The sequence below is a fragment of the Myxine glutinosa genome, chromosome 8 (genome assembly GCF_964187855.1).
Source record: "Myxine glutinosa chromosome 8, kmMyxGlut1.1, whole genome shotgun sequence".
Taxonomy (NCBI): domain Eukaryota; kingdom Metazoa; phylum Chordata; class Myxini; order Myxiniformes; family Myxinidae; genus Myxine; species Myxine glutinosa.
The window spans coordinates 140,221,069-140,244,991 of record NC_136268.1 but is presented as its reverse complement, the minus strand read 5'-3'; the positions used below and the strand labels follow the sequence as shown (position 1 = coordinate 140,244,991).

Below are 23,923 nucleotides of genomic sequence, written 5' to 3'. Positions count from 1 at the left end.
ACCGGGAGAGGCAATCGGCCACAGCGTTGTCCTTGCCCGCGATGTGCCGGATGTCCGTCGTAAATTCGGACACGGCGGAGAGGTGGTGCTGCTGGCGGGGCGACCACGGCTCCGTAACCTTGGCCATGGCGAAGACCAGGGGTTTGTGGTCCACAAACGCCGTGAACGGGCGGCCCTCCAAAAGATGGCGGAAGTGGCGAACAGCCAGGTAAAGGCCGAGGAGCTCGCGGTCGAAAGCGCTATACTTGCGCTCGTTAGGGCGAAGCTGCCGGCTGAAGAAGGCCAGCGGTTGCCAAGCTCCGTTCACCCACTGTTTGTGCACGGCGCCCACCGCATAGTCGGAAGCATCCGTGGTGAGGGCGATGGTTGCGTCGAGCGCCGGGTGCGCCAGCATGGTCGCGTTGGCGAGGGCCAGCTTAGCACCCGTGAATGCCGCGTCCATCTCTGTGGTCCAGGCGACGACGTGCTTGGCCGGCTTGCCCCGTAGGGCTTCGTACAGGGGGCGCATGAGTTGGGCGGCGCGAGGCACAAACCGGTGGTAGAAATTTACCATCCCCAAAAATTCCTGTAGGGCCTTGATGGAGCGAGGGCGCGGGAAACTTGTGACTGCCTCCACATTGGTAGGCAGCGGGACGGCCCCGCGCTTCGTGATGCGGTGCCCCAGGAAGTCTACGGCCGTTACGCCAAACTGGCATTTCGCCGGGTTGATGATGAGGCCGTGCTGGCCGAGGCGCTCAAAAAGCGTGCGCAGGTGGACGAGGTGCTCCGCCCGGGAAGTGCTGGCGATGAGAATGTCATCCAGGTAGACGAACAGAAAGGTGAGATCGCGCAGCACACTGTCCATCAGCCGCTGGAAGGCCTGGGCCGCGTTCTTAAGGCCGAACGGCATTCGGAGGAACTCGAAGAGGCCAAAAGGTGTAATTACAGCCGTCTTCGGAACGTCGGCCGGCCGGACAGGTACCTGGTGGTAGCCCCGAATGAGGTCGACCTTGGAGAAGATCACCCGCCCCGCCAAACGGGCGGAAAAGTCCTGTATGTGTGGTATCGGGTACCGGTCGGGGGTGGTGGCGTCGTTGAGGCGGCAGTCATCGCCGCATGGTCGCCATCTGCCACCCGGTCTGGGCACGATGTGCAGGGGCGAGGCCCACGCGCGATTCGAGCGCCGCACAATTCCCAATCGCTCCAGCGCGTCGAATTCCGCCTTCGTTACGGCGAGTTTGGCCGGGTCGAGGCAGCGAGCCCTGGCGTAGACCGGTGGACCTTTAGTCTGGATGTGGTGTTCGATGCCGTGCTTGACGGCAACGGCCGAAAACGTCGGCTGCGTGAGGGCGGGAAACTCGGTGAGTAGGCGGTGAAATCGTCCACGGCCGGGAGCGCGCAGGCTAGCTTGGTCGGAGCGGAGCCGCTCAATGAGCAAGCGAGCGAGCTGAAGGTCTCCGCGTTGATGAGCCGACGCCGTTTGACGTCGACCAAAAGCCCATGCGCGCAAAGAAAATCTGCACCCAGCAAGGCCATGGGCACGTTCGCCGTGATGAAGTCCCACCTGAAGCGCTGGCCCCCGAAGCAGAATGCGACGCTGCGCGAACCGAAGGTGCGGATGGAGGAACCATTTGCGGCGACCAAAGCGGGGCCGCAAAGAGCGGCCTGTTTGTCCTCCACTGAGGTGGGTATCACGCTCAGCTGAGCGCCGGTGTCACACAAAAAACGCCGCCCGGACTCCGTGTCCGTGATAAACAGAAGGCTGCCTGAATGGCCGATGCTCATGGCAGGCAGCGAGCGCCGGCCTGGTCGTTTCCCGACCCGCCAAAAGTGCACGGTGGGCGGCACGTTCTGGCCTTCTGCCCGAACCTGGCATGGTAATAGCACATGGTCCGCTCTGGTGGAGGCTCCGGCGGTCGCGTCGGGTTCGGTCGACGGGGCGTCGCGGTGGCCGTCGCCGCCAGTGGCGCTGACTCGGCCGGTGGAGGCGCCGGTCATGGCGCGGGCATTGCCTCGGTCGGCTCAGGGTCCCAGGCGGCCGCTCCGACGTGTCACCTGGCCGAGAAAAATTTATCGGCCTCCTTGGCCAGGGCGCGAGGGTCCGTGATGGGCGAGTTAGCCAAAGCTAACCGTACCTGCCCGGGTAGCCGCTGGAGGAACAGCTCGCAGAAGAGGAAGTCCGGGCTGTGGTCACCGAGAAGAGCAAGCATGTGGTCCATGCGTTCAGATGGACGGGCCTCGCCCAGCTCCGGGAGGTGTCGTAGTTGTGCGCGTTCAGTCTCCGTGAGTCCAAACGCACCGAGGAGTAGGTCTTTGAGCACGCCGTATTTGTCGGCGTCCGGCGGGTGCTGTAGGAAGCTCAGAACCCGGGAAGCGGAGGAGGCGTTGAGCGTGGAGACCACGTGGTGGTAGCGCGTCATGTCCTCCGTAATGTTCCGCAGGGCGAATTGAGAATCCGCTTGAGCAAACCAAACGGCCGCGTGAGATTCCCAAAAGCCCGGGAGCTTCAAAGCTACAGCTGACTCCATCGCCGTGTTTGTAGAAAGGGGTCACCAATTGTGGGAGCTGTGCTCGCACGATAAAATCGGACAAAATGGACGACACCAGGAATTAGGTTTCTTTGAGCTATTTATTCCCAGCTCACTCAAACGAACTCCAAAGCACTGAATCAGCCCATCGAACGGGCTGCAATATATATCAGAAACTCAACACACAAAAGCCACGCCTCTCAGGTGGGGCGTGGTATGCAAATAGATAAGCCACGCCTCTCAACGGGGCGTGGTATGCAAGGCAAGCGTTCGCCCGGTAAAGGCAAGTCTCAACACGCCCGGGCGAGTCCGGACACGTGACCGCTCGCCGGTTGCGTCATCGGCCGGTGCAGGGTAATTGTGTCATGCTACCGGTAACCGCTACACCACCAACTTTCATCCAAATCCGTTCAGACGTTTTCCAGATATCTTGTTCACAAACACACGAACACACACACACACATGGACACGGGTGAATGCATTACTCCCTGGCGGGAGTAACAATTACCAGACATTTGAATACAAATAAATCAAACAATTCTGGAAGTGTACGAATTTGGTAGTATGGCTTCTTCTTCTTCCCTATCGACATCACACTTAACTCAGAAACGTGAGCCACATTCACTCAGAAACGTGAGCCACTCCCCTTCCTCTCCTGCCTCTCCCTTCCCCCCCTCTCCCCACCCTCCCCCTCTCCCCACCCTTCCCCCCTTCTTCCCCTCAACCTTCCCTCCCTCCCCCGTCTCACCCCTTTAAGATATAAATTTATCTGTAAAAGAGTTTCCACTTCTGACTGCTCCCCTTCCACCTCTACCCACCCTTCCCTCCCCTCCTCCTCCCCCTCCCCCTCCCCCTGTTCCCCTGCCCTCCCCCGCCTGGCAATGCTGGGTACTTCTGCTAGTTTTGTTATAAACTAGAGTTATTGTAAGTAATAGCAACCAGACACAAGGACCTATCATCAAAATCGAAATATATGCTTAAAAGGTAAAGGAGCAGGAACGGTTGGGAGAGATTTAATACACCTACACACCAGGAGAAACACCAGGGTGGCAGGTTATGCCTGGGCCAGGATTCAAACCCAGGATAGACAGCTCAGAGGATGAAACAAAAGGTCAACAACCTCTAATCTATCCGACCAGTGCCAGATGGGAATATCATCAAAAGCAAACCTGTTTATATCTCATACCTGCTGTTTACCGGTTAACTTTTCACCTTCTGTGATTTTGCTGTTCAATGTGTTTCAATCCGGGCCTCGTGTTGGCTTAGCGGTTCGGGTGCCGGCTTGGGATCCTCGGATCCTGGGTTTAGAATCCCAGTTAATCGCGGAATTAACGCCAGGGGGGTTGACTCAGCCTGTCATCCTTCCGAGGTCGGCAAATTGAGGTAATTCCCTGTGTGTTGCAAGAGGAGATTAACAGGGTTGGTGGCAGGAAGGCCATCCGGCCATAAAACATTACTTTAAAAAGGGGACCACGGTGCCTGAAAAAGGCCAATCCCTGCTCTGCGGGGAAAAATGGCCTCTAAAGGTGGTTCAATGTGCTTCAATCTCTATCGTATTAGCAACAAGGATTTTTGAAGAATGGAATTTCACTCCAACGTAAGTGTAAGTTTGTGTTGGCCTGACCCTGTCTGTCGGATGAAACGGATGTAGCAAAATCATCTGGGTAAAGAGGAGGTGTTGCGATAACATAAGAGTGAATAATTCTCACGAGGCTCCGCACATTTGGAGTGTGAAAGAGATGTCTCTCCTGACTTCAGCTCACTTGGCTTTGCCTTCTATCTGTGGTGCTCGACAGCTTTGCACGTTGTAACCTCGAAGGTGCAAATGGATGCGCGTTCACGATTTCGCCGCCTTTGGTTAAATTTATCGCGGTGTGACAGACCCGACCACCAGCATCCGCCATACTTCACACGTTTTGACGTTTCCTGAAATTGCTGACAACTTGTGTTGTATTTTCAATTTGATGGGTGTTTTGTCGGCGATGCGCAAGGCTCGGCCTGTGCAGGTATGTTACCTCTAATCACACGTTATAATCCGAGAGTGAAGTCTTCTGAATGACGACGTGTCAGCAGGAAATGCAGAAAGATGTCTCAAGAAAATCTAAAGAAAATACTCAGAGATTTAACGAGTGGAAAAGGGTTCAACCTCAGGTTCCTCATTCTGGAAATGACAAAGGAAAGGCCATGGTCTCTATCTGGTCTCTATTTCTGGAAACAGAATATCCTCAGGCCTCTACACACCACAACCCGTACCTTCTGTTGCTGAGCAATAAAGTCTGCTGAAAATTCATGGTTTTAGTGAAGAAGCACCTTTCTGAAAGTAACACCTCTTAGCAAGAAAAACCCCGCAAATGTCAATCATGTGAGCTAATTAAGAGAGGATCTGATGGAGATGTTTAAGGTAATTAAGGGTATCGCGGGAATAAGAGCGGAAGAGGTTTTCAGTGGAATGGACAGTGATAGGACCAGAGGCTAAAGGTCTTTCACTCAGCGGATCGTTAATGCATGGAATGGTCTTCCTGGAACAGTGATGGCGCATGAGATGGTGGATGAGTTTAGATTGGAGTTGGATAGGTACCTGGAAGCATTGATGCATGGATATTGGCTGAATTGTGTGGGCATGAAGAGCCAGATGGCCTCCTCCTTTGTCAGATTTCCTTGTTTAACTCCTTGTATTTCATGAATTTCACTTGTCACTTGTGACGAGAAGCTTTCGCAATGAAGAGTGTCGCAAATCTACTTTACCTGCCTGGCTTTATGGTTAAATGAGCCAGTCTTGCTCGTATTAGGCTCTGAGTGCTTGCTGCATGACATTGCAAATATCTCCTGAAGTGTGTGTGTGTGTGTGTGTGTGTGTGTGTGTGTGTGTGTGTGTGTGTGTGTGTGTGTGTGTGTGTGTGTGTGTGTGTGTGTGTGTGTCCAACTTCCTTTAAAAGCTATAAACATGGGAGAAAACCAGAACAGCACTCAGTAGAGAGCATACCTCTGCCAGGCTGAGCAGGTGCTTTTTTTTTTGTTTGTTTGTTTTTTTTGTATACAAGATCGAGGCTCGTGAAAGAGCTAACATTAATCACACAAAAAGTCAAACCGACACATAAAACACAAAATAAGGGGAGAGGTGGACAAGATGGGGAGAGAGGGGAGAGAGGGGGAAGGACACAAACACAACATTTGAGAGCAGGGACATCGAGAGAACTGTGGGAGGGACAGGACTTGGGGGGGAGGTGGGATAGGTATAAAACATATGGACAATGCAAGGACTTCCAGGAAAAAAGTTGGAATTTCAAAAAAGTGGATCTGGGGTAAATTAGCAGGGGTAGTAAAGATCAAGGTTTTGGATGGGGGAAGATAAGAGATGGTGGTTACGTTTTGCATCCCACTGATGGGCAGGATCTGGATCCGGGCCTGAACCAAAATTGAATTGGCATGTTCTTGTCACCAAACCAACTCATCCACCCATTTTAGTCCGAATCTGTCCACAACGTTTTGAAATATCATGTCATATAGCATATCGTTTTCCATTTAAACACAAACACAGTAAACTGTATGCATCGGAGAATAATAGTTCAGCCATTATCAACCTCGGTAATGTGAGAGGTTTTCATTGTTCATATTGTTACCATGGTGACCTTATTTTACATTTGATATATGCAGAAGAGCCAGCTTTCAAAACTTCAACATTCAACATCTCAACCGCCACCACAATCAATTGGACAAATTTTGTCTTTATACAAATTAAGCCACTCAGTTGAATAATCTATTGATCACAACTATTATACATTATATCAGCCGTGTTCACAAATTCACGAGTCTCGTCTTCCTCGTGAACTGTTGCTTCCTCTCCCTCATGATCCATTGATGGATCATCCACGAGCAAATCCACCAACTCCTTTTTCTTTTTTTTTTCTTTTTTGTATACAAGATCGAGGCTAGTGAAAGAGGTAACATTAATCACACAAAAAGTCAAACCGACACATAAAACACAAAAAAATAAGCAGAGCGGTAGACAAGATGGGGAGAGAGGGGGAAGGACACAAACACAACATTTGAGAGCAGGGACATCGGGAGAAATGTGGGAGGGGGAGGGCTTGGTGGGAGGTAGGAGAGGTATAAAACATATGGACACTGCAAGGACTTCCAGCAAAGAAGTTGGAATTTCCAAAAAAAAAGAAGTGTTTAAAAAATAAAAAAATTAATTAAAAAATAATTAAAAATTAAAAAATAAATTTTTTTTTTTAATTTTTAATTAAATTTAAAAAAAAAAATTTTTTAATTAAAAAAAAAAGAAAAAAAAAGAAAAAAAAAAAGCTCCTCACCACATACAAGGCTTTCATCCGCAGCTCAATGGAATACTGTTCCCCCCTCTGGGCTGGTGCTCCTGCCTCACACCTTGCTCGGCTTCACGCTGTTGAGGCCAAAGCTTTCAGAATCATTGGAATCTCCTGCGATGTAGTCAACGCCGAGGGCCTTTCACTCACTCACCGCAGGCAGGTTGGTGGTCTTTCTGTCTTCTACCGACTCCTCTCCGGCCTTGCTCCCCCAGCTCTCTCTGTGCTCTGTCCCCCCAATATTCCTTCAGGTCGCACAAGATCTGCCTGCAACCCTCTTATGGTTAAACTGCCAAAGTCTAGGCTCTCTGCTCACCTTCACTCTTTCATTCCCCTTTTCTCCCGCCTCTGGAACAAACTCCCTCACTCCCTTCAATCCCACTCCTCCCTCCAGGTCTTTAAAACAGCTGTTCACCACCATCTCTTATCTTCCCCCATCGAAAACCTTGATCTTTTCTACCCCCGGTAATTCACCCCAGAGTCCTTGCAGTGTTCATATGTTTTAATCCTCTCCCACCTCCCCCCAAGTCCTCCCGATGTCCCTGCTCTCAAATGTTGTGTTTGTGTCCTTCCCCTTCTTCCCCCTCTCTTTTGTGTCCTCCCCCCTCTCTCCCCATCTTGTCTGCCGCTCCCCTTGTTTTTTGTGTTTTGTGTGTCGGTTTGTCTTTTTGTGTGATTAATGTTTGCTCTTTCACGAGCCTCGATCTTGTATACAAAAAAAAAAAAAAAAAAAAAAAAAAAACAAACAAAAAAAAAAAAAAAAAAACAAAAGGGGATCTGGGGTGAATTTTCATTCATTCAGCGGGGGTAGGAAATATCAAGGTTTTGGATGGGGGAAGATAAGAGATGGTGGTGAACAGCCGTTTTAAAGACCTGGAGGGAGGAGTGGGATTTGAAGGGAGTGGGGGAGTTTGTTCCAGAGGTGGGAGAAAAGGGGAATGAAAGAGTGAAGGTGAGCAGAGAGCCGAGATTTTGGCAGTTTAACCATAAGAGGGTTGCAGGCAGATCTTGTGCGACCTGAAGGAATATTGGGGGGGACAGAGCACAGAGAGAGCTGGGGGAGCAAGGCCGGATAGGATTCGGTAGAAGACAGAAAGACCACCAACCTGCCTGCGGTGAGTGAAACGCCCTCGGAGTTAACTTCATCGCAGGAGATTCCAAAGGTTCTGAAAGCTTTGGTTTCAACAGCGTGAAGCCGAGCTAAGTGTGAGGCAGGAGCACCAGCCCAGAGGTGGGAACAGTATTCCATTGAGCTGCGGATGAAAGCCTTGTATGTGGTGAGTAGCTCAGGTGTGCCATGGAAGGACTTCGCATGATGGAGTGGCTTTGGAGGCCAGCTTGGAAATGTGGTTTTCCCAAGAAAGATCATGGCAGATAGTGAGACCCAAAAGCTTGAGCGACAGAACTTCTTGGAGAGGATTGTTGAGAAAGTAGATGGGAGGGTTTTCGAGTCGGTCCTTTCGGAGAGACATTGTAAGAGTGTGAGATTTGTCAGGATTGAAAGACATGTTCCACTTGTTGACCAGTCTGTGATTTTGTCCAGGTCTGCAGGGAGTGATGAGGCTGCAGACTGCCGATCTGAGGGATGAGGAATGGAGCGGCAGATCGTGGAGCCATCAGCAAAGAGATAGAGGGGATTTTCCAGAGAGTCGGAGAGATCATTGATGAAGACCAGAAATAGCACAGGGCCCAGAACACTACCTTGGGGAACTCCAGCCAGAACAGGAAGGGGAGATGAGAGAAATCCATTCAGGGCCACACGTTGCCTACGACCAGAGAGGAAGTCCGCAAGCCATGAGTGGAGATTTCCATGGATACCATAGGAGGAGAGTTTGGTGGTCAGAGCTGGGTGCCAGACCGTATCGAAGGTACGTGATATGTCAAGTGAGACAGCTCTGATTTCCTGTTTGGCATTGAGGACCTCCATCCATTGTTGAGACAGCAGAAGCAACATGTCCAGAGTAGAATGACCTGGTCTGAATCCAAATTGATGATCAGAGATCAAGCCATTGGAGAAGAGGGAGAATTTGATATCCGAAGCAATGATGGATTACATGACTTTGCTGATAATTGGAAGCAGGCTGATTTGTCTGTCGTTGCAAGGATCTGTTTTTGCACCTTTTTTGTGTAAGGCGCTAATGTTTGCTGATTTCCAAGATGCTGGCAGCTAGATGACCTTGAGCAAAAGAGAGGGTGAAAAGAACAGAGAGAGGGTGAGATAGAGCGGCAGAGCAGGATTTTAGGACCCGTGGGCTGATGCCGTCTGGTCCAGTTGCAGAATCAGAGTCGAGGTTTGACAAAAACTTCTCCACCTTGTCAACATGTCAACTTGTCAACAAGATGACTTTGGCAACAAGTCATCGTCTGTCCACTTGTATTCAAGTCTCTCATCATCGATGTGCCACCCATGCCCACTTGGCATTGATAGATCTGGAGTCGCTTAATCTCATTTGTGCCAGATCAAGCTCTGGTAGTTTCCCCTTGTAATATGTATTCTTAGTGATGCTCTGCATGGTGGGAGAGTGCTGAGTTCAACTACATTGCAGGTTGACTATGTCTTTCCTGGCTTGGGAGTGAAGGTTTGGGAGTGAACCTCTGCAGAACCTGCTCGAACCTCCTTTGGTTGATGTCCAAAGCTGAAGAACTGTTGTACAGGATACAAGTGAAACTCTCTATCTTGTTGAATACATTGTCTTCTACATCAGGTAAGAGTCCCAGTTCAAGAAAGGCATCGACATGTTCTGGATGCTTCTGTGGCGTCTTCAAGGGCAGAAGTTTCCCTTTTGCGAGGAAACGCACTTGTCGTGTCAGACTCGGACAATGCATGTGGTGCCGGCAGTGCTGACCACATCTCGTCTCCAATATCAGCAATAACTTGCGTCTCTTGTTTCTTGTTCCCAACTCCTGGATTAAACAGCACACGTTGTTTTACTTTCTGTGCAAAGCAGATCAGCAGAACAAACACATCAGTATTTGGCGATACGAGGACAGTTGTTGATGTTATTGTTGTTGTCATATAGCCCCGGACAGTTCTCTCGAACAAGCCTGCAGCACGGAGATAGCCGATCGATCTCCCAGGAGCGACCCAGATATCCCCCACATCCAGGATGGTGTACCCCTAACTTCACGAGGTCAGAGCCACGGCAAAGTTAGGGAGTAAGAGAGAGAGAGAGAGAAGAGGGAAAGGGCCAGTTCATGGGGACCAATCGGCTCTCTGACCATGACCGCACTTCCCTGACGAATCCGGGCAGCAGGGAAGAATGGGGAAAACTTGACTTGCGACTTCAGCAACCACTGCGAAGAGGCGTCCCCGATAGTTGTGATGAGGATAGTAGGGTCATGTGGTGAATGTGAGGAAATATGAAGGCAGTGCATGATCATTCGGGTGTCAGCTTCCTCTCGTGTGGAATATAGTTCCTCCACTTCCGGCTGCCTGAGTGACATTTCCACCTGACCTTGTCAGACAGAAGCACACTTTCTCACAGTCCCAGCAATAAAAAACAAATCATTAAAAACATTGCTTCCATGAACGTCATTGTCTGTTCTGTGTTCTTGCTCTTCTACAAGCCTCGATGATTAAGTCCAGCATTCTTTTATCATGCATATTTCTCATGTTTAGTGTTGTTTTTTTTAAATAAAGTAGTGACACTGTTATTGATACAGGCCCCAGCGGAGTGTTTCCATGTACGTCCACACACTACGTCATCTTCTTCTTTCACTGGCAACGTTTTAAAATCCAGAAACCCGAGGACTTGAACATAGATTAATTAGATGGAGGCAAAAAAGGCGGTCGGACCAAGGCTTTCGTTCACATGAGCAGGTCCAGAAGAAGCCTTGAAAGTCATTGGGAAGTGGGAAGGAAGGATGTTGGTAGTGATGGGATTTGAAATGCCCATCCACATTTCCCATCACTGGGGACGGGCACTTTTGCTTGTAGAATACCCAACAGGACAGAGCATTTGACAATGCATAGTCCCAGGTATTTGTTGAGGTGACCTCTTCCACACATCGGGGTTGCTATATTTGAGTATGCTACCCAAATGGTTGTATATTAAAGCTTATCTGTAGAAACACACACATGCACACATTGAATACAACAAACTTTCCCATCCCAAAGGTAATAAGCTAGGATAACCATGTTAGGTTCCTGGTTTGTTTTGGCCCTTCATTTCACTCATACAACTAACACATTCTGACCGCTTTGTAAGAACTTTCAATCCTTTTGGATTTTCTATAATCCCTGAATGATACACGACATGACCAAAAGTATGCGGACACCCGCACATCACACATTTCATTCCAAAATCATGGGCATTAATATGGAGTTGGTCCCCCCCCCCCCCCCTTTGCTGCGATAACAGCCTCCACTCTCTGGGAAGGCTTTCCACAAGATGTCGGAACATTGCTGTGGGGATTTGCTTCCATTCAGCAGCAAGAGCATTAGTGAGGTCGGCACTGATGTTGGGCAATTAGGCCTGGCTCGCAGTCGGCATCCAAATTCATCCCAAAGGTGTTCGATGGGGTTGAGGTCAGGGCTCTGTGCAGGCCAGTTAAGTTCTTCCACACCGATCTCGACAAACCATTTCTGTATGAACCTCGCTTTGTGCACGGGAACATTGTCATGCTGAAACAGGAAAGGGCCTTCCCCAAACTGTTGCCACAAAGTTGGAATCACACAATCGTCTAGAATGTCATTGTATGCTGTAGCGTTAATATTTCCCTTCACTGGAACTAAGGGGCCGAGCCCGAACCATGAAAAACAGCCTCAGACCATGATTCCTCCTCCACCAAACTTTACAGTTGGCACTTTACATTCGGGCAGGTAGCGTTCTCCTGGCATCCACTAAACCCAGATTCCTCTGTCGGATTGCCAGATGGTGAAGTGTGATTTATCACTCCAGAGAACATGTTTCCACTGCTCCAGAGTCCAATGGTGGCGAGCTTTACACCACTCCAGCCGACGCTTAGCATTGCGCATGGTGATCTTAGGCTTGTGTGCGGCTGCTCGGCCATGGAAACCCATTTCATGAAGCTCCCGATGAACAGTTGTTGTGCTGACCTTGCTTCTAGAGGCAGTTTGGAAATTGGTAGTGAGTGTTGCAACCGAGGACAGATGATTTTTACGTGCTACGTGCTTCAGCACTCAGCGGTCCCTTTATGTGAGCTTGTGTGGCCTACCACTTCGTGGCTGAGCTGTTGTTGCTCCGAGATGTTTCCACTTCACAATAACAGCACTTACAGTTGACCGGGGCAGCTATAGCAGGGCAGAAATTTGACTAACTGACTTGTTGGAAAAGTGGCATCCTATGATGGTGCCACGTTGAGCGCCTCCATTCTACTGCCAATGTTTGTCTATGGAGATTGCATGGCTGTGTGCTTGATTATAATTATATACCTGTCAGCAATGGGTGTGGCTGAAATATCCAAATCCACTAATTAGAAGGGGTGTCCGCATACTTTTGGTCATGTAGTGTATAATGTGGCGTGTGATCTCTGTGGAGCAATAAAACTGCAAGAGCAACAAAATGGCAAAATGAGTGCCAGATATGATAAATTCAATGATACAAGTGTGAAGGGAGCACAGACAAAGCCGGCACTAAACTAGCTAGTGTTACAGATCCGTCACCTCCACCTTTGTTGTTATTATATACTTGTAGGATTTTTTTAGTTTCAGGTAATGTTGTTAAGATTTTTGCGTGAAATGGAGATGACTTTGTAAAAAGTAGAAATAAATGTTTGTGGAGGAAAAAGAAAAATGCGGCAAAGAACCGGAAGGAGGAGGAGGAGGAGGAGAACGGCTAGGAGAGAGATACAGGCATGAATCGCATCGAGGCTGTGAGCGGACTTTTTTGACATTGGTCACAAAGGATTTGAGGATTCCCGTGAAAGGGATTGTCCGCGACATCATCATATATTGCGAGGGCAATTAAACCTGCGGCTCAGGTTTTATTACCAAGTGTGAGTCATCGGTGGAGAAATCAAGCGCCTCCATTATGGGCCAATACACCATTTTGTCCTCGAAGAAGAAGAGGCTGTCCGCTTGGGGCATCTTGTTTTGCGGTTGGGATTTCCATATCGACCTCATCGTGTTGATTGCCGCTCGTTTACCTATCGGCTCAATTCCCATATCGACCTCTCATCTCGTAACTCCTCATCCACAGTCGCGCTAATACCTGCCTATTGATTTGCCGTTCTGCACGACCTCGATCTTCAACCAGCGTGGAGATCTGTGCACAGACTTTGGGGAATGTTACATTCCACTCACATTTGCGTATCATGAGTTCCTTGCTTTGAGAGAATTGGGGAATAATGGTACTGTGGTGCTGTGCACACACGACTCGATTGCCAGAGAGGTAGGCCACAACGCGTTGGTACAAACAAAGAGTCTTTATTAAGAGCTCGCACTTCAGCACTGGGCGGGCTCGAGCTTAGAGCCCGCATATATGTCCCGAGGCCACGCCTTGCCCCCGGGCGTGGCCGATCGGTCGAAAGGCAGGGCATGCATTTTCGTTCCCCGCCTGGACGCTCGCGCCACCCATTGGTGCGTGGAATTATTGTCCCTTGTGCCCGCCACAGTACCATCATATGTATTGTTCATTTGATGCAAGTGACATTTTCATTGTACTTTCTTCAATAGTGTTATTATTGTGTATGTGAGAGTTCTTAATACAATTAGTTGTTTTGTTCTACAATTGCATTGGTGTGGTTTTACCATGGTTTATTAGAAAACACAAAATAACAAATCTTTCTGCCGTGTTCCCGCTCCAGACTCTGAGGTGCACCGTAACCGGGGTTTGTGGAGGTAATACGTAACACTAGTGAAGTTACATTAAATTCTGACCTTTGTTATTGTTGTTACTTTGTTGTTGTCTGGGGTTCTGCCAAAGGGCAGTCACTTGGCCTGGGTTATACTGGGTGATTTGTTGTTGTTTTCCCAACAGTTTCCAGGGTGCTGTTGACAATTCTCTAATCTCTCCAAAAGATATTGGGATGTATAGCATGGAGCAAACATTGCTGGTAGCTCGTAGTTGCTGGTAGTTGAATAATAGAACCTGAATTGAGCTTTGAATAAGGTTCCTCGAGTCGTAATCATGCTTTCTTGCGGGAGATGAATGATCAAGAAGAAGGACCGCATAAAATCATTAAGACGTGGCGACCACCATTTTACAATAACGTGTATATACACAAGTTTGATGTTTGTCCACTTTCATGTCCTCGTCGAATATCGAGTCGTACCAGTTCCACCCTATTATAGACACAACAGGTGACACCGCACTCGTCAGTTCCCTTTGTTGGGGTCATGAAAGGCCTGTGGTGACGCGGCATGGGTCGGCTGGAACAGCTAGCTGCGTTTGCTTTCATTATTTTTGAATAGGATTAATCGGACGGTGCTTCATTCCGCGTGATGGAAATGTAATGCAACTGAGTGTCCCTTTAAAACATGACAAAGGAGAACATTTGTTTCATCGGAAAGATGGCACAAGGCTAGAGACTGTCAGACATATCAGGCTGGAGCTAGAAAACTGCGTTGACACCAGCTATTCAAAACTGAGATGCGAAACAGCTCAACATTTAGTTTCATTATCCTATTTATTTGAATCACCTCCTGTTTTATATCTCAAAGTTACCCGATCACCGGACCCACACTTTCCATGCCTTCACTGTCCTTGCTCTTACAGAACAGCAGAGGCAGAGGGCCCATTGCCTTGCAGGTAGGCCTTCTGATGTTACGTTTTCTAGCTCCAGCCTTCTGATACAATTAACCTAAGTATTAACCTGCAGTAGGCCTAATGTTAAGTAGGCCTTAAGATTAACCTCAGTATTAACCTTCAGTAGACCTAAGATTAAGTAGGCGTTAAGATTAACCTTTGAAGTATAAACCTGAAGTAGACCTACAGTGCATTCAGAAAGTATTCAGACCCCTTCACTTTTTTCACATTTTGTTATGTTGCAGCCTTATGCTGAAATCGTTTAAATTCATTTTTTCCCTCATCAATCTACAATCAATACCCCATAATGACAAAGAGAAAACAGGATTTTAGAAAGTTTTGCCAATTTATTAAAAATAAAAAACTGAAATATCACATTCACATAAGTATTCAGACCCTTTGCTATGACACTTGATATTTAGCTCGAGTGCCTCCCATTTCTCTTGATCATCTTTGAGATGTTTCCACACCTTGATTGGAATCCACCGGTGGTAAATTCAAATGATTGGACATGATTTGGACAGGCACACACCAGCACACCTGTCTATATAAGGTCTCACAGCTGACAATGCATATCAGAGCAAAAACCAAGCCATGAGGTCGAAGGAACTGCCTGCAGAGCTCAGAGACAAGATTGCGTTGAGGCACAGATCTGGGGAAGCCTACAAAAAAATTCTGCTGCATTGAAGGTTCCCAAGAGCACAGTGGCCTCCATAGTTCTTAAATGGAAGAAGTTTGGAACAACCAGGACTCTTCCTAGAGCTGGCCGCCCGGCCAAACTGAGCAATCGGGGGAGAGGGGCCTTGGTAAGAGAGGTGACCAAGAACCCGATGGTCACTCTGGCTGAGCTCCAGAGATCCTGTGTGGAGATGGGAGAAACTTCCAGAAGGACAACCATCACTGCAACACTCCACCGATCTGGGCTTTATGGCAGAGTGGCCAAACGGAAGCCAAACAGTTCAATCTCGGTTTCATCAGACCACAGAATCTTGTTTCTCACAGTCTGAGAGTCCTTTAGGTGCTTTTTTTGCAAACTCCAAGCGGGCTCTCATGTGTCTTTCACGAAGGAGAGGCTTCCGTCTGGCCACTCTGCCATAAAGCCCAGATCGGTGGAGTGTGCAGTGATGGTTGTCCTTCTGGAAGTTTCTCCCATCTCCACACCGGATCTCTGGAGCTCAGTCAGAGTGACCATCGGGTTCTTGGTCACCTCTCTTACCAAGGCCCTTCTCCCCCGATTGCTCAGGTTGGCCGGGCGGCCAGCTCTAGGAAGAGTCCTGGTTGTTCCAAACTTCTTCCATTTAAGAATTATGTACGCCACTGTGCTCTTGGGAACCTTCAATGCAGCAGAAATTTTTTTGTAGGCTTCCCCAAATCTGTGCCTCGACACAATCCTGTCTCTGAGCTCTGCAGGCAGTTCCTTCGACCTCATGGCTTGGTTTTTGCTCTGATATGCATTGTCAGCTGTGAGACCTTATATAGACAGGTGTGTGCCTTTCCAAATCATGTCCAATCAATTGAATTTATCACAGGTGGACTCCAATCAAGGTGTAGAAACATGTCAAAGATGATCAAGAGAAATGGGAGGCACCTGAGCTAAATTCCAAGTGTCATAACAAAGGGTGTGAATACTTATGTCAATTTAATATTTCAGTTTTTTATTTTTAATAAATTTGGAAAACTTTCTAAAATCCTGTTTTCTCTTTGTCATTATCATTGATTGAGTGCAGATTGATGAGGGAAAAAATGAATTTAAACGATTTCAACATAAGGCTGCAACATAACAAAATGTGAAAAAAGTGAAGGGGTCTGAATACTTTGTGAATACACTGTAAGATTGAGTAGGCCTTAAGATGCTCTTGTGTGGATGATACAAATCTGAGACTTTTCATGAGATTTGGTGCAACCGACTGCCTAACTCCGTGTTCGGTACACTGTGTTGATTTAACAAGCAATTGCTGCAGTTTGCCTGCCATTAACAATGTTCTTAACACATTATATTGACGTGTGCTTTGCCTCTCAGGGTTTTAAATCTTACAGAATTGTCATAAACATCGTTTGCTTCTGTTGAACACAAAACAAAGAGCCAGATGTTGTCAGCGTATCTCATGGCGACATTTATCTTGTTTCTGCAAACACCGTTTTTTTTGGTCCAAACACTAACCAAACAGAGCATCATGGGTTCTGCCACCCAAAACCTCATGAAGGATGAAAAATAAACTTCCTCTTCTTTAAAGAAAATAACAACTGCTCTTATGCAGAACATATGCTGTGGAATGGTAAGCTCCGAGTGCTCATGCCCAATTGGATCAAAGAAGATCGAAGCACTGACGTGTAACCACAGTTTTTCAGGGAGATAATGGAATTTCTGAGTAATGAGATATGATAGCTGACAACTGCTGTATAATTTTGGGTGTAATTTTTTTTCCCCAGAATTTTTCCCACTCCAATCGTCATGTGGATCAGTGCTTCGGCGAATAGGTTATACGTGCTTCGGTGAAGCATGGGACACCGCATGCCACGCTTCGGTGAAGAGATTATGCCATCTAGCCCAACTGAAACATGTGCAGTAAAGATCCCTGTTGATATATTTTGCAAGAGGAGTCCTTTTGGTTGGTGCTGTGGCCTCAAGTTGCTATTTCCAGCAACTTGGAAGTATTATGTTTGCCTCATTTGAACCCTTCAGACTTTAACTGCCGAGGTCGACTCATGAAATCTCTGAGTCGTGATGCTCCAGTGGGAAATCTGATTCCTTCACTCTACAAGAAGCAAATTTCCAAGAATAATCAGCATGGATTTGCATCTATTTCCTAGCATTTTCCAGGAGCACCATTGGAGGCTGCCTGTAAAATTATCCTCTCCTTGAGCTTCTGCAAATCTAAATGTGGATATCGAATTTATGGTTCCATGCTGACATCGGCAGTACTGTATTTACGCATTTTGCAAGATATATTTTATATATTTTTAATATATTTGTATATATTTAATATATTTATATATATATTTTATATATTTTATATATTTATATATTTTTTTATGTATTTTATATATTTTTATATATATATATTTATATATATTTTATATATTTTATATATTTTATATATTTTTATATATTTTTATATTTTTTTATATATTTATATATATTTATATATATTTTTATAATTTTATATATTTATATATATTTTTTATATTTTTATATATTTTTATGTATTTTTATATATTTATATGTTTTTTTATATATTTTAATATATTTTTATATATTTATATATATTTTTGTATATTTTTATATATTTTATATATATTTTTATATATTTTATATATTTATATATATTTTTATATAATTTTATATATTTATATATATATTTATATATTTTTATATATTTTATATATTTTTATATATTTTTATATATTTTATATATTTATATATATATTTATATATTTTTATATATTTTATATATATTTTATATATTTTATATATTTTTATATATTTTTTTATATTTTATATATTTTTTTATATATTTTTATATATTTTTATATATTTTATATATTTAGATATATTTTTATATATTTTATATATTTTTATATTTTTTTATATATTTTTATATATTTATATATTTTTATATATTTTAATATATTTATATATATTTTATATATTTTTATATTTTTTTATATATTTTTATATATTTTTATATTTTTTATATATTTATATATTTTTTTATATATTTTTATAAATTTTATAAAGATTTTGCCTTTCTTTAAGGACAGTAACTGCAGTGACCAGCACTGGCAGAAGCACTTATTCCCATGCTGGTGATGGAGATCTTCAAATGTGCAGCATTCATTATTACACACCCCCTTCAATGTGCACTGCAATGTGGACAATTGTTCATGCGTTGAATATGAAAAGGGAGACATTGATTCTTTACTTGCTTGTTATTACCTCCGCCACCAAAGGTGGATTGAGGTTATGTTTTCACTGCTGTCTGTTTGTCAGTCAATCTCCTACAGGTCACAATTTTTAAACCGATCTTCACGAAACTTCACCAAATGATTGAGTTGGTCATAAAGAAGAAGCCTATTGATTTTGAGGTCAAAGGTCATGGTGGGGTCAAACCTACAAAATTGTCATTTTTCATCCGATTGAATTGAAAGTTGAAGAGCATTTGCATATTGAGTCACTAAATTGGGAAACCAACTATTTTGAGGTCAAAAGGTCAAAGGTCAAATTTCTAATATCAATTTTCATCTGAAAAATAATAAATGTTCATCCGATTGACCCGAGCTTTGATTAAGATCGTCAATTTTAATCTTAATGACATGGATAATTTGATGATTCCATGGCAACTTTCTATTTTGGGGATGGGTGGATTTTGCAAGTATCGAGCTTTGCTTGACGTCTTTCTTGTTTGTTTGTTTGTCTCTCTGTGTACAGGATATCTCAAAAAGTTGTGCATGGATTCGGCCGAAAATTGGTGGACAGGTTGGGTGTGTGACACAAACTAAATTATTAGATTTTTGTGAAAGATCTGGATCTTATGAGAATTTTAAAGTGATTCTTCACCGTTGAGAGATAGGGCAACAATGATATATAGAATGAATGAATGATCGTTTTAAGGCCATTTTCCCCGCCAGAGTGGGGGTTAGCCTTGCGGGCCCCATGACAATCATGGTTCCCTGTTTGAGGCAATGTTTTTATGGCCGGATGCCCTTCCTGACGCCAACCCTTGGTCACGCTCTTACGATGCGCAGGGATACGGTGTACCTATTCTAAATCGGGGTACACACTGGGATATCGCATGATACATAGCAACAATGATATATAGCATGATATCTCAAAAAGCTATGGACGGGTTCAGATGAGACTTGGTGGATGAGTTGGGTGTGTGATAAGAAGAAGCCGATTAGCTTTTGGTTCAGGTCCGAATCCATGCCACCTTTTGAAAAAAGTAGGGCGTTGTGAGCCGGTCCCCTGCCCAACACACGAAATGATGCAGGGATGCTTTGTCAACATCCTTCAATAGTGGTGTTCTGTTCAATTTTGTAAACGTTCACAGCTAGTCACCATTCATCTGGTACTTTCCAGAGGGGGTATGGGGACTAAAAAAAAAAACTTTTTATAAAATAAAAACTTTTTAAAAAATAAAAACTTTTTTTTAATACAAGACATAAAAATCAAAGTAACATCATGATTTACTAACCTTATATTAACTACTGATTGGCCCAATTTGCACGTTTGTGGCTAAGATCGAGTGTGTGATGGATGAAGCATGCTCTTCCTCCCAATGATTTTAATCGTGCTGAGTGAAAGTAATAATAATGTGGTTTACTCTTCACACAGGTCATGTCTTTTTAACCAGACGAGCTGCGTCGAGGATCAATATTTTCATTCCTGCTGTATCTTTCTTTTCCCAATGGCCTAGAACCTGCATGGCCTGAAGCGGAACAGCGAGAATCAACAGCTGCTTCTCAGCCGCCGGAATCAACAGCTTCGAGTACGGACCAGAAAACTTATTTGAACGTCGCACGCTCATCTTCTGCCTCGGACGTCGGACCCAATGATGAGGCCACCATCCCTCTCTATGGTCGCTCGGTTAGTGTACATGAATGCACCCATCACTTAATGGAGGGGATGTGCACAGAATGGAAATTGTACAAAATTATACTGCATATCAAAACTAGAACGGCACTCAGTAGAGAGCATACCTCCGCCTGGTTGGCCACATCACTCAATGGTGAAGAATCACATAAAAATTATACTAGCGAGATCCGGATCCGGATCCTCACCAAAATTGAATCGAATCGTCCTTGTCACACACGCAACCTGTCCAACAAGTTTTGTCCAAATCCATCCATAACTTTTTGAGATATCCTGCTATGTATCGTTTTTGGCCCGATCTCCCAATGGTGAAGAATCACTTAAAAAATTATACGAGCCGGATCCGGATCTGGATCTTCACCAAAATTGAATTAATTCTTCCTTGTCACACACACAACCCGTCCAACAAGTTTTGTCCAAATCCATCTATAACTTTTTGAGATATCCTGCTATGTATCGTTTTTGGCCCGATCTCCCAATGGTGAAGAATCACTTAAAAAATTTTACTAGCTGGATCTCCAAAATCTAATCGAATCGTCCTTGTCAGACACACAACCTGTCTACCAAGTTTCGTCCAAATCCGTCCACAACGTTTTGAGATATCCTGCTATATATAATTTATGGCCCGATCTCCCAATGGTGAAGAATAACTTTAAAATGAAATAATTATCATATCCGAATCCATATTCAGATCTTCACCAAAATTGGATCGAATCGTCCTTGTCAGACACCCAACCGATCCACCAAGTTTCGTCCAAATCCGTCCACAACGTTTTGAGATATCCTGCTATATATAATTTATGGCCCGATCTCCCAATGGTGAAGAATAACTTTAAAATGAAATAATTATCATATCCGAATCCATATTCAGATCTTCACCAAAATTGGATCGAATCGTCCTTGTCAGACACCCAACCGATCCACCAAGTTTCGTCCAAATCCGTCCACAACGTTTTGAGATATCCTGCTATATATAATTTATGGCCCGATCTCCCAATGGTGAAGAATAACTTTAAAATGAAATAATTATCATATCCGAATCCATATTCAGATCTTCACCAAAATTGGATCGAATCGTCCTTGTCAGACACACAACCGATCCACCAAGTTTCGTCCAAATCCGTCCACAACGTTTTGAGATATCCTGCTATATATAATTTTTGGCCCGATCTCCCAATGGTGAAGAATCACTTAAAAATTAAATACTTCTCATATCCGAATCCATATTCAGATCTTCACCGAAATTGAATCGAATCGTCCTTGTCAGACACACAACCTGTCCACCAAGTTTAGTCCAAATCCGTCCACAACGTTTTGAGATATCCTGCTATGTACCGTTTTTGGCCCGATGTCCCAATGGTGAAGAATCACTTTTAAAATTCTAGGAGCCGGATCCAGATCCGGATCTTCACCAAAATATAATCATTTCGTCCTTGTCACATACGCTACATCCCTGCCAAATTTCGTCCGAATCCGTCCACAACGTTTTGAGATATCCTGCTATGTATCGTTTTTGACCGGATCTCCCAATGTTGAAGAATCACTTTTAAAATTCTAGGAGCCGGATCCAGATCCGGATCTTCACCAAAATATAATCATTTCGTCCTTGTCACATACGCTACATCCCTGCCAAATTTCGTCCGAATCCGTCCACAACTTTTTGAGACATTTTGTTCACAGACAAACGGACAGACAAACGGACAGACAAACAGACAGGGGTGAAATCATAACCTCCATCCACCTTTGGTGGCGGAGGTAATGAAGTTAGATGCACTAAGGTAGAGGAAGATGTGGCAAGATGTCCCTGGCAGGATCAATCATCTCCCCTTGTTTGGAATAACCTCCTGTTTTGGTTTTACATGTTCCGTATGTGGAACTTCCCCACAGGAGGGCTCTCGACTGGTATAGAGGGAAATATCAAATGGAAAATGTTCATTCTACTAACCAAAAGGACTGTATGCGTATCCGCACATCCGGGAGCATCTTGCCCACATTATTAATGGTTGCCATTTTTAGCCACCGAAATTATAATGAATCTACTGTATATCATTGCGATGCCACCTCGACTAAAACATACAGCATTACAAGAGGATATGGATTAATAATGTATGCAAATGTCGAAATTTCACACGAAATTTGCACAAAATGGGGAGGCCTTTGATGTGCAGGGCATTAATCATCCAAACTGTTTGGTTCCAAATCTCAGAAGACACAACTGTGTGTGTGCCCTAGAGAGGAGAGAGGTCCAAGGATTGGTACAAGACCATGTTCAAGCAGATCCACAAGGTGAACAAAGGTAACATGACAATAAAACACTTGTTAGCTGGTGCCATGTGGCCTCGCCGCGTCCTTGGTGGTATATTATGAAGTCAACGTGTGGAATTGACAAGGACTTATTGGCTGGTGCTTATGTTCATTGATAGACTTATTGGCTGGTGCTTATGTTCATTGATAGACTTATTGGCTGGTGCTTATGTTCATGGATAGACTTATTGGCTGGTGCTTATGTTCATTGATAGACTTATTGGCTGGTGCTTATGTTCATGGATAGACTTATTGGCTGGTGCTTATGTTCATTGATAGACTTATTGGCTGGTGCTTATGTTCATTGATAGACTTATTGGCTGGTGCTTATGTTCATTGATAGACTTATTGGCTGGTGCTTATGTTCATTGATAGACTTATTGGCTGGTGCTTATGTTCATTGATACTTATTGGCTGGTACTTATGTTCATTGATAGACTTATTGGCTGGTGCTTATGTTCATTGATAGACTTATTGGCTGGTGCTTATGTTCATTGATAGACTTACTGGCTGATACTTATGTTCATTGATAGACTTATTGGCTGGTGCTTATCTTCACTGATAGACTTATTGGCTGGTGCTTATGTTCATTGATAGACTTATTGGCTGGTACTTATGTTCATTGATAGACTTATTGGCTGGTACTTATGTTCATTGATACTTATTGGCTTGTGCTTATGTTCATTGATAGACTTATTGGCTGGTGCTTATGTTCATTGATACTTATTGGCTGGTACTTATGTTCATTGATAGACTTATTGGCTGGTGCTTATGTTCATTGATAGACTTATTGGCTGGTGCTTATGTTCATTGATACTTATTGGCTGGTACTTATGTTCATTGATAGACTTATTGGCTGGTGCTTATGTTCATTGATAGACTTATTGGCTGGTGCTTATGTTCATTGATAGACTTATTGGCTGGTGCTTATGTTCATTGATAGACTTATTGGCTGGTGCTTATGTTCATTGATAGACTTATTGGCTGGTGCTTATGTTCATTGATAGACTTATTGGCTGGTACTTATGTTCATTGATAGACTTATTGGCTGGTGCTTATGTTCATTGATACTTATTGGCTGGTACTTATGTTCATTGATAGACTTATTGGCTGGTGCTTATGTTCATTGATAGACTTATTGGCTGGTGCTTATGTTCATTGATAGACTTATTGGCTGGTGCTTATGTTCATTGATAGACTTATTGGCTGGTGCTTATGTTCATTGATAGACTTATTGGCTGGTGCTTATGTTGATTGATATACTTATTGGCTGGTGCTTATGTTGATTGATAGACATATTGGCTGGTGCTTATGTTCATTGATACTTATTGGCTGGTACTTATGTTCATTGATAGACTTATTGGCTGGTGCTTATGTTCATTGATAGACTTATTGGCTGGTGCTTATGTTCATTGATAGACTTATTGGCTGGTGCTTATGTTGATTGATAGACTTATTGGCTGGTGCTTATGTTGATTGATA

General features: G+C 44.5%; 1 protein-coding gene across 1 annotated transcript in view; it reads left to right on the top strand.

The window, feature by feature from the left end:
* The window catches only part of LOC137432951 (sorbin and SH3 domain-containing protein 1), a 446,359-nt gene that overhangs the window by 125,447 nt on the left and 296,989 nt on the right, over window positions 1-23,923 (top strand). Inside the window, exons 5-7 of the mRNA XM_078783773.1 lie at window positions 14,515-14,547; window positions 19,962-20,131; window positions 22,370-22,433. Coding sequence (XP_078639899.1) covers window positions 14,515-14,547; window positions 19,962-20,131; window positions 22,370-22,433 — 267 coding nt within the window. The remainder of the gene's footprint in view (window positions 1-14,514; window positions 14,548-19,961; window positions 20,132-22,369; window positions 22,434-23,923) is intronic.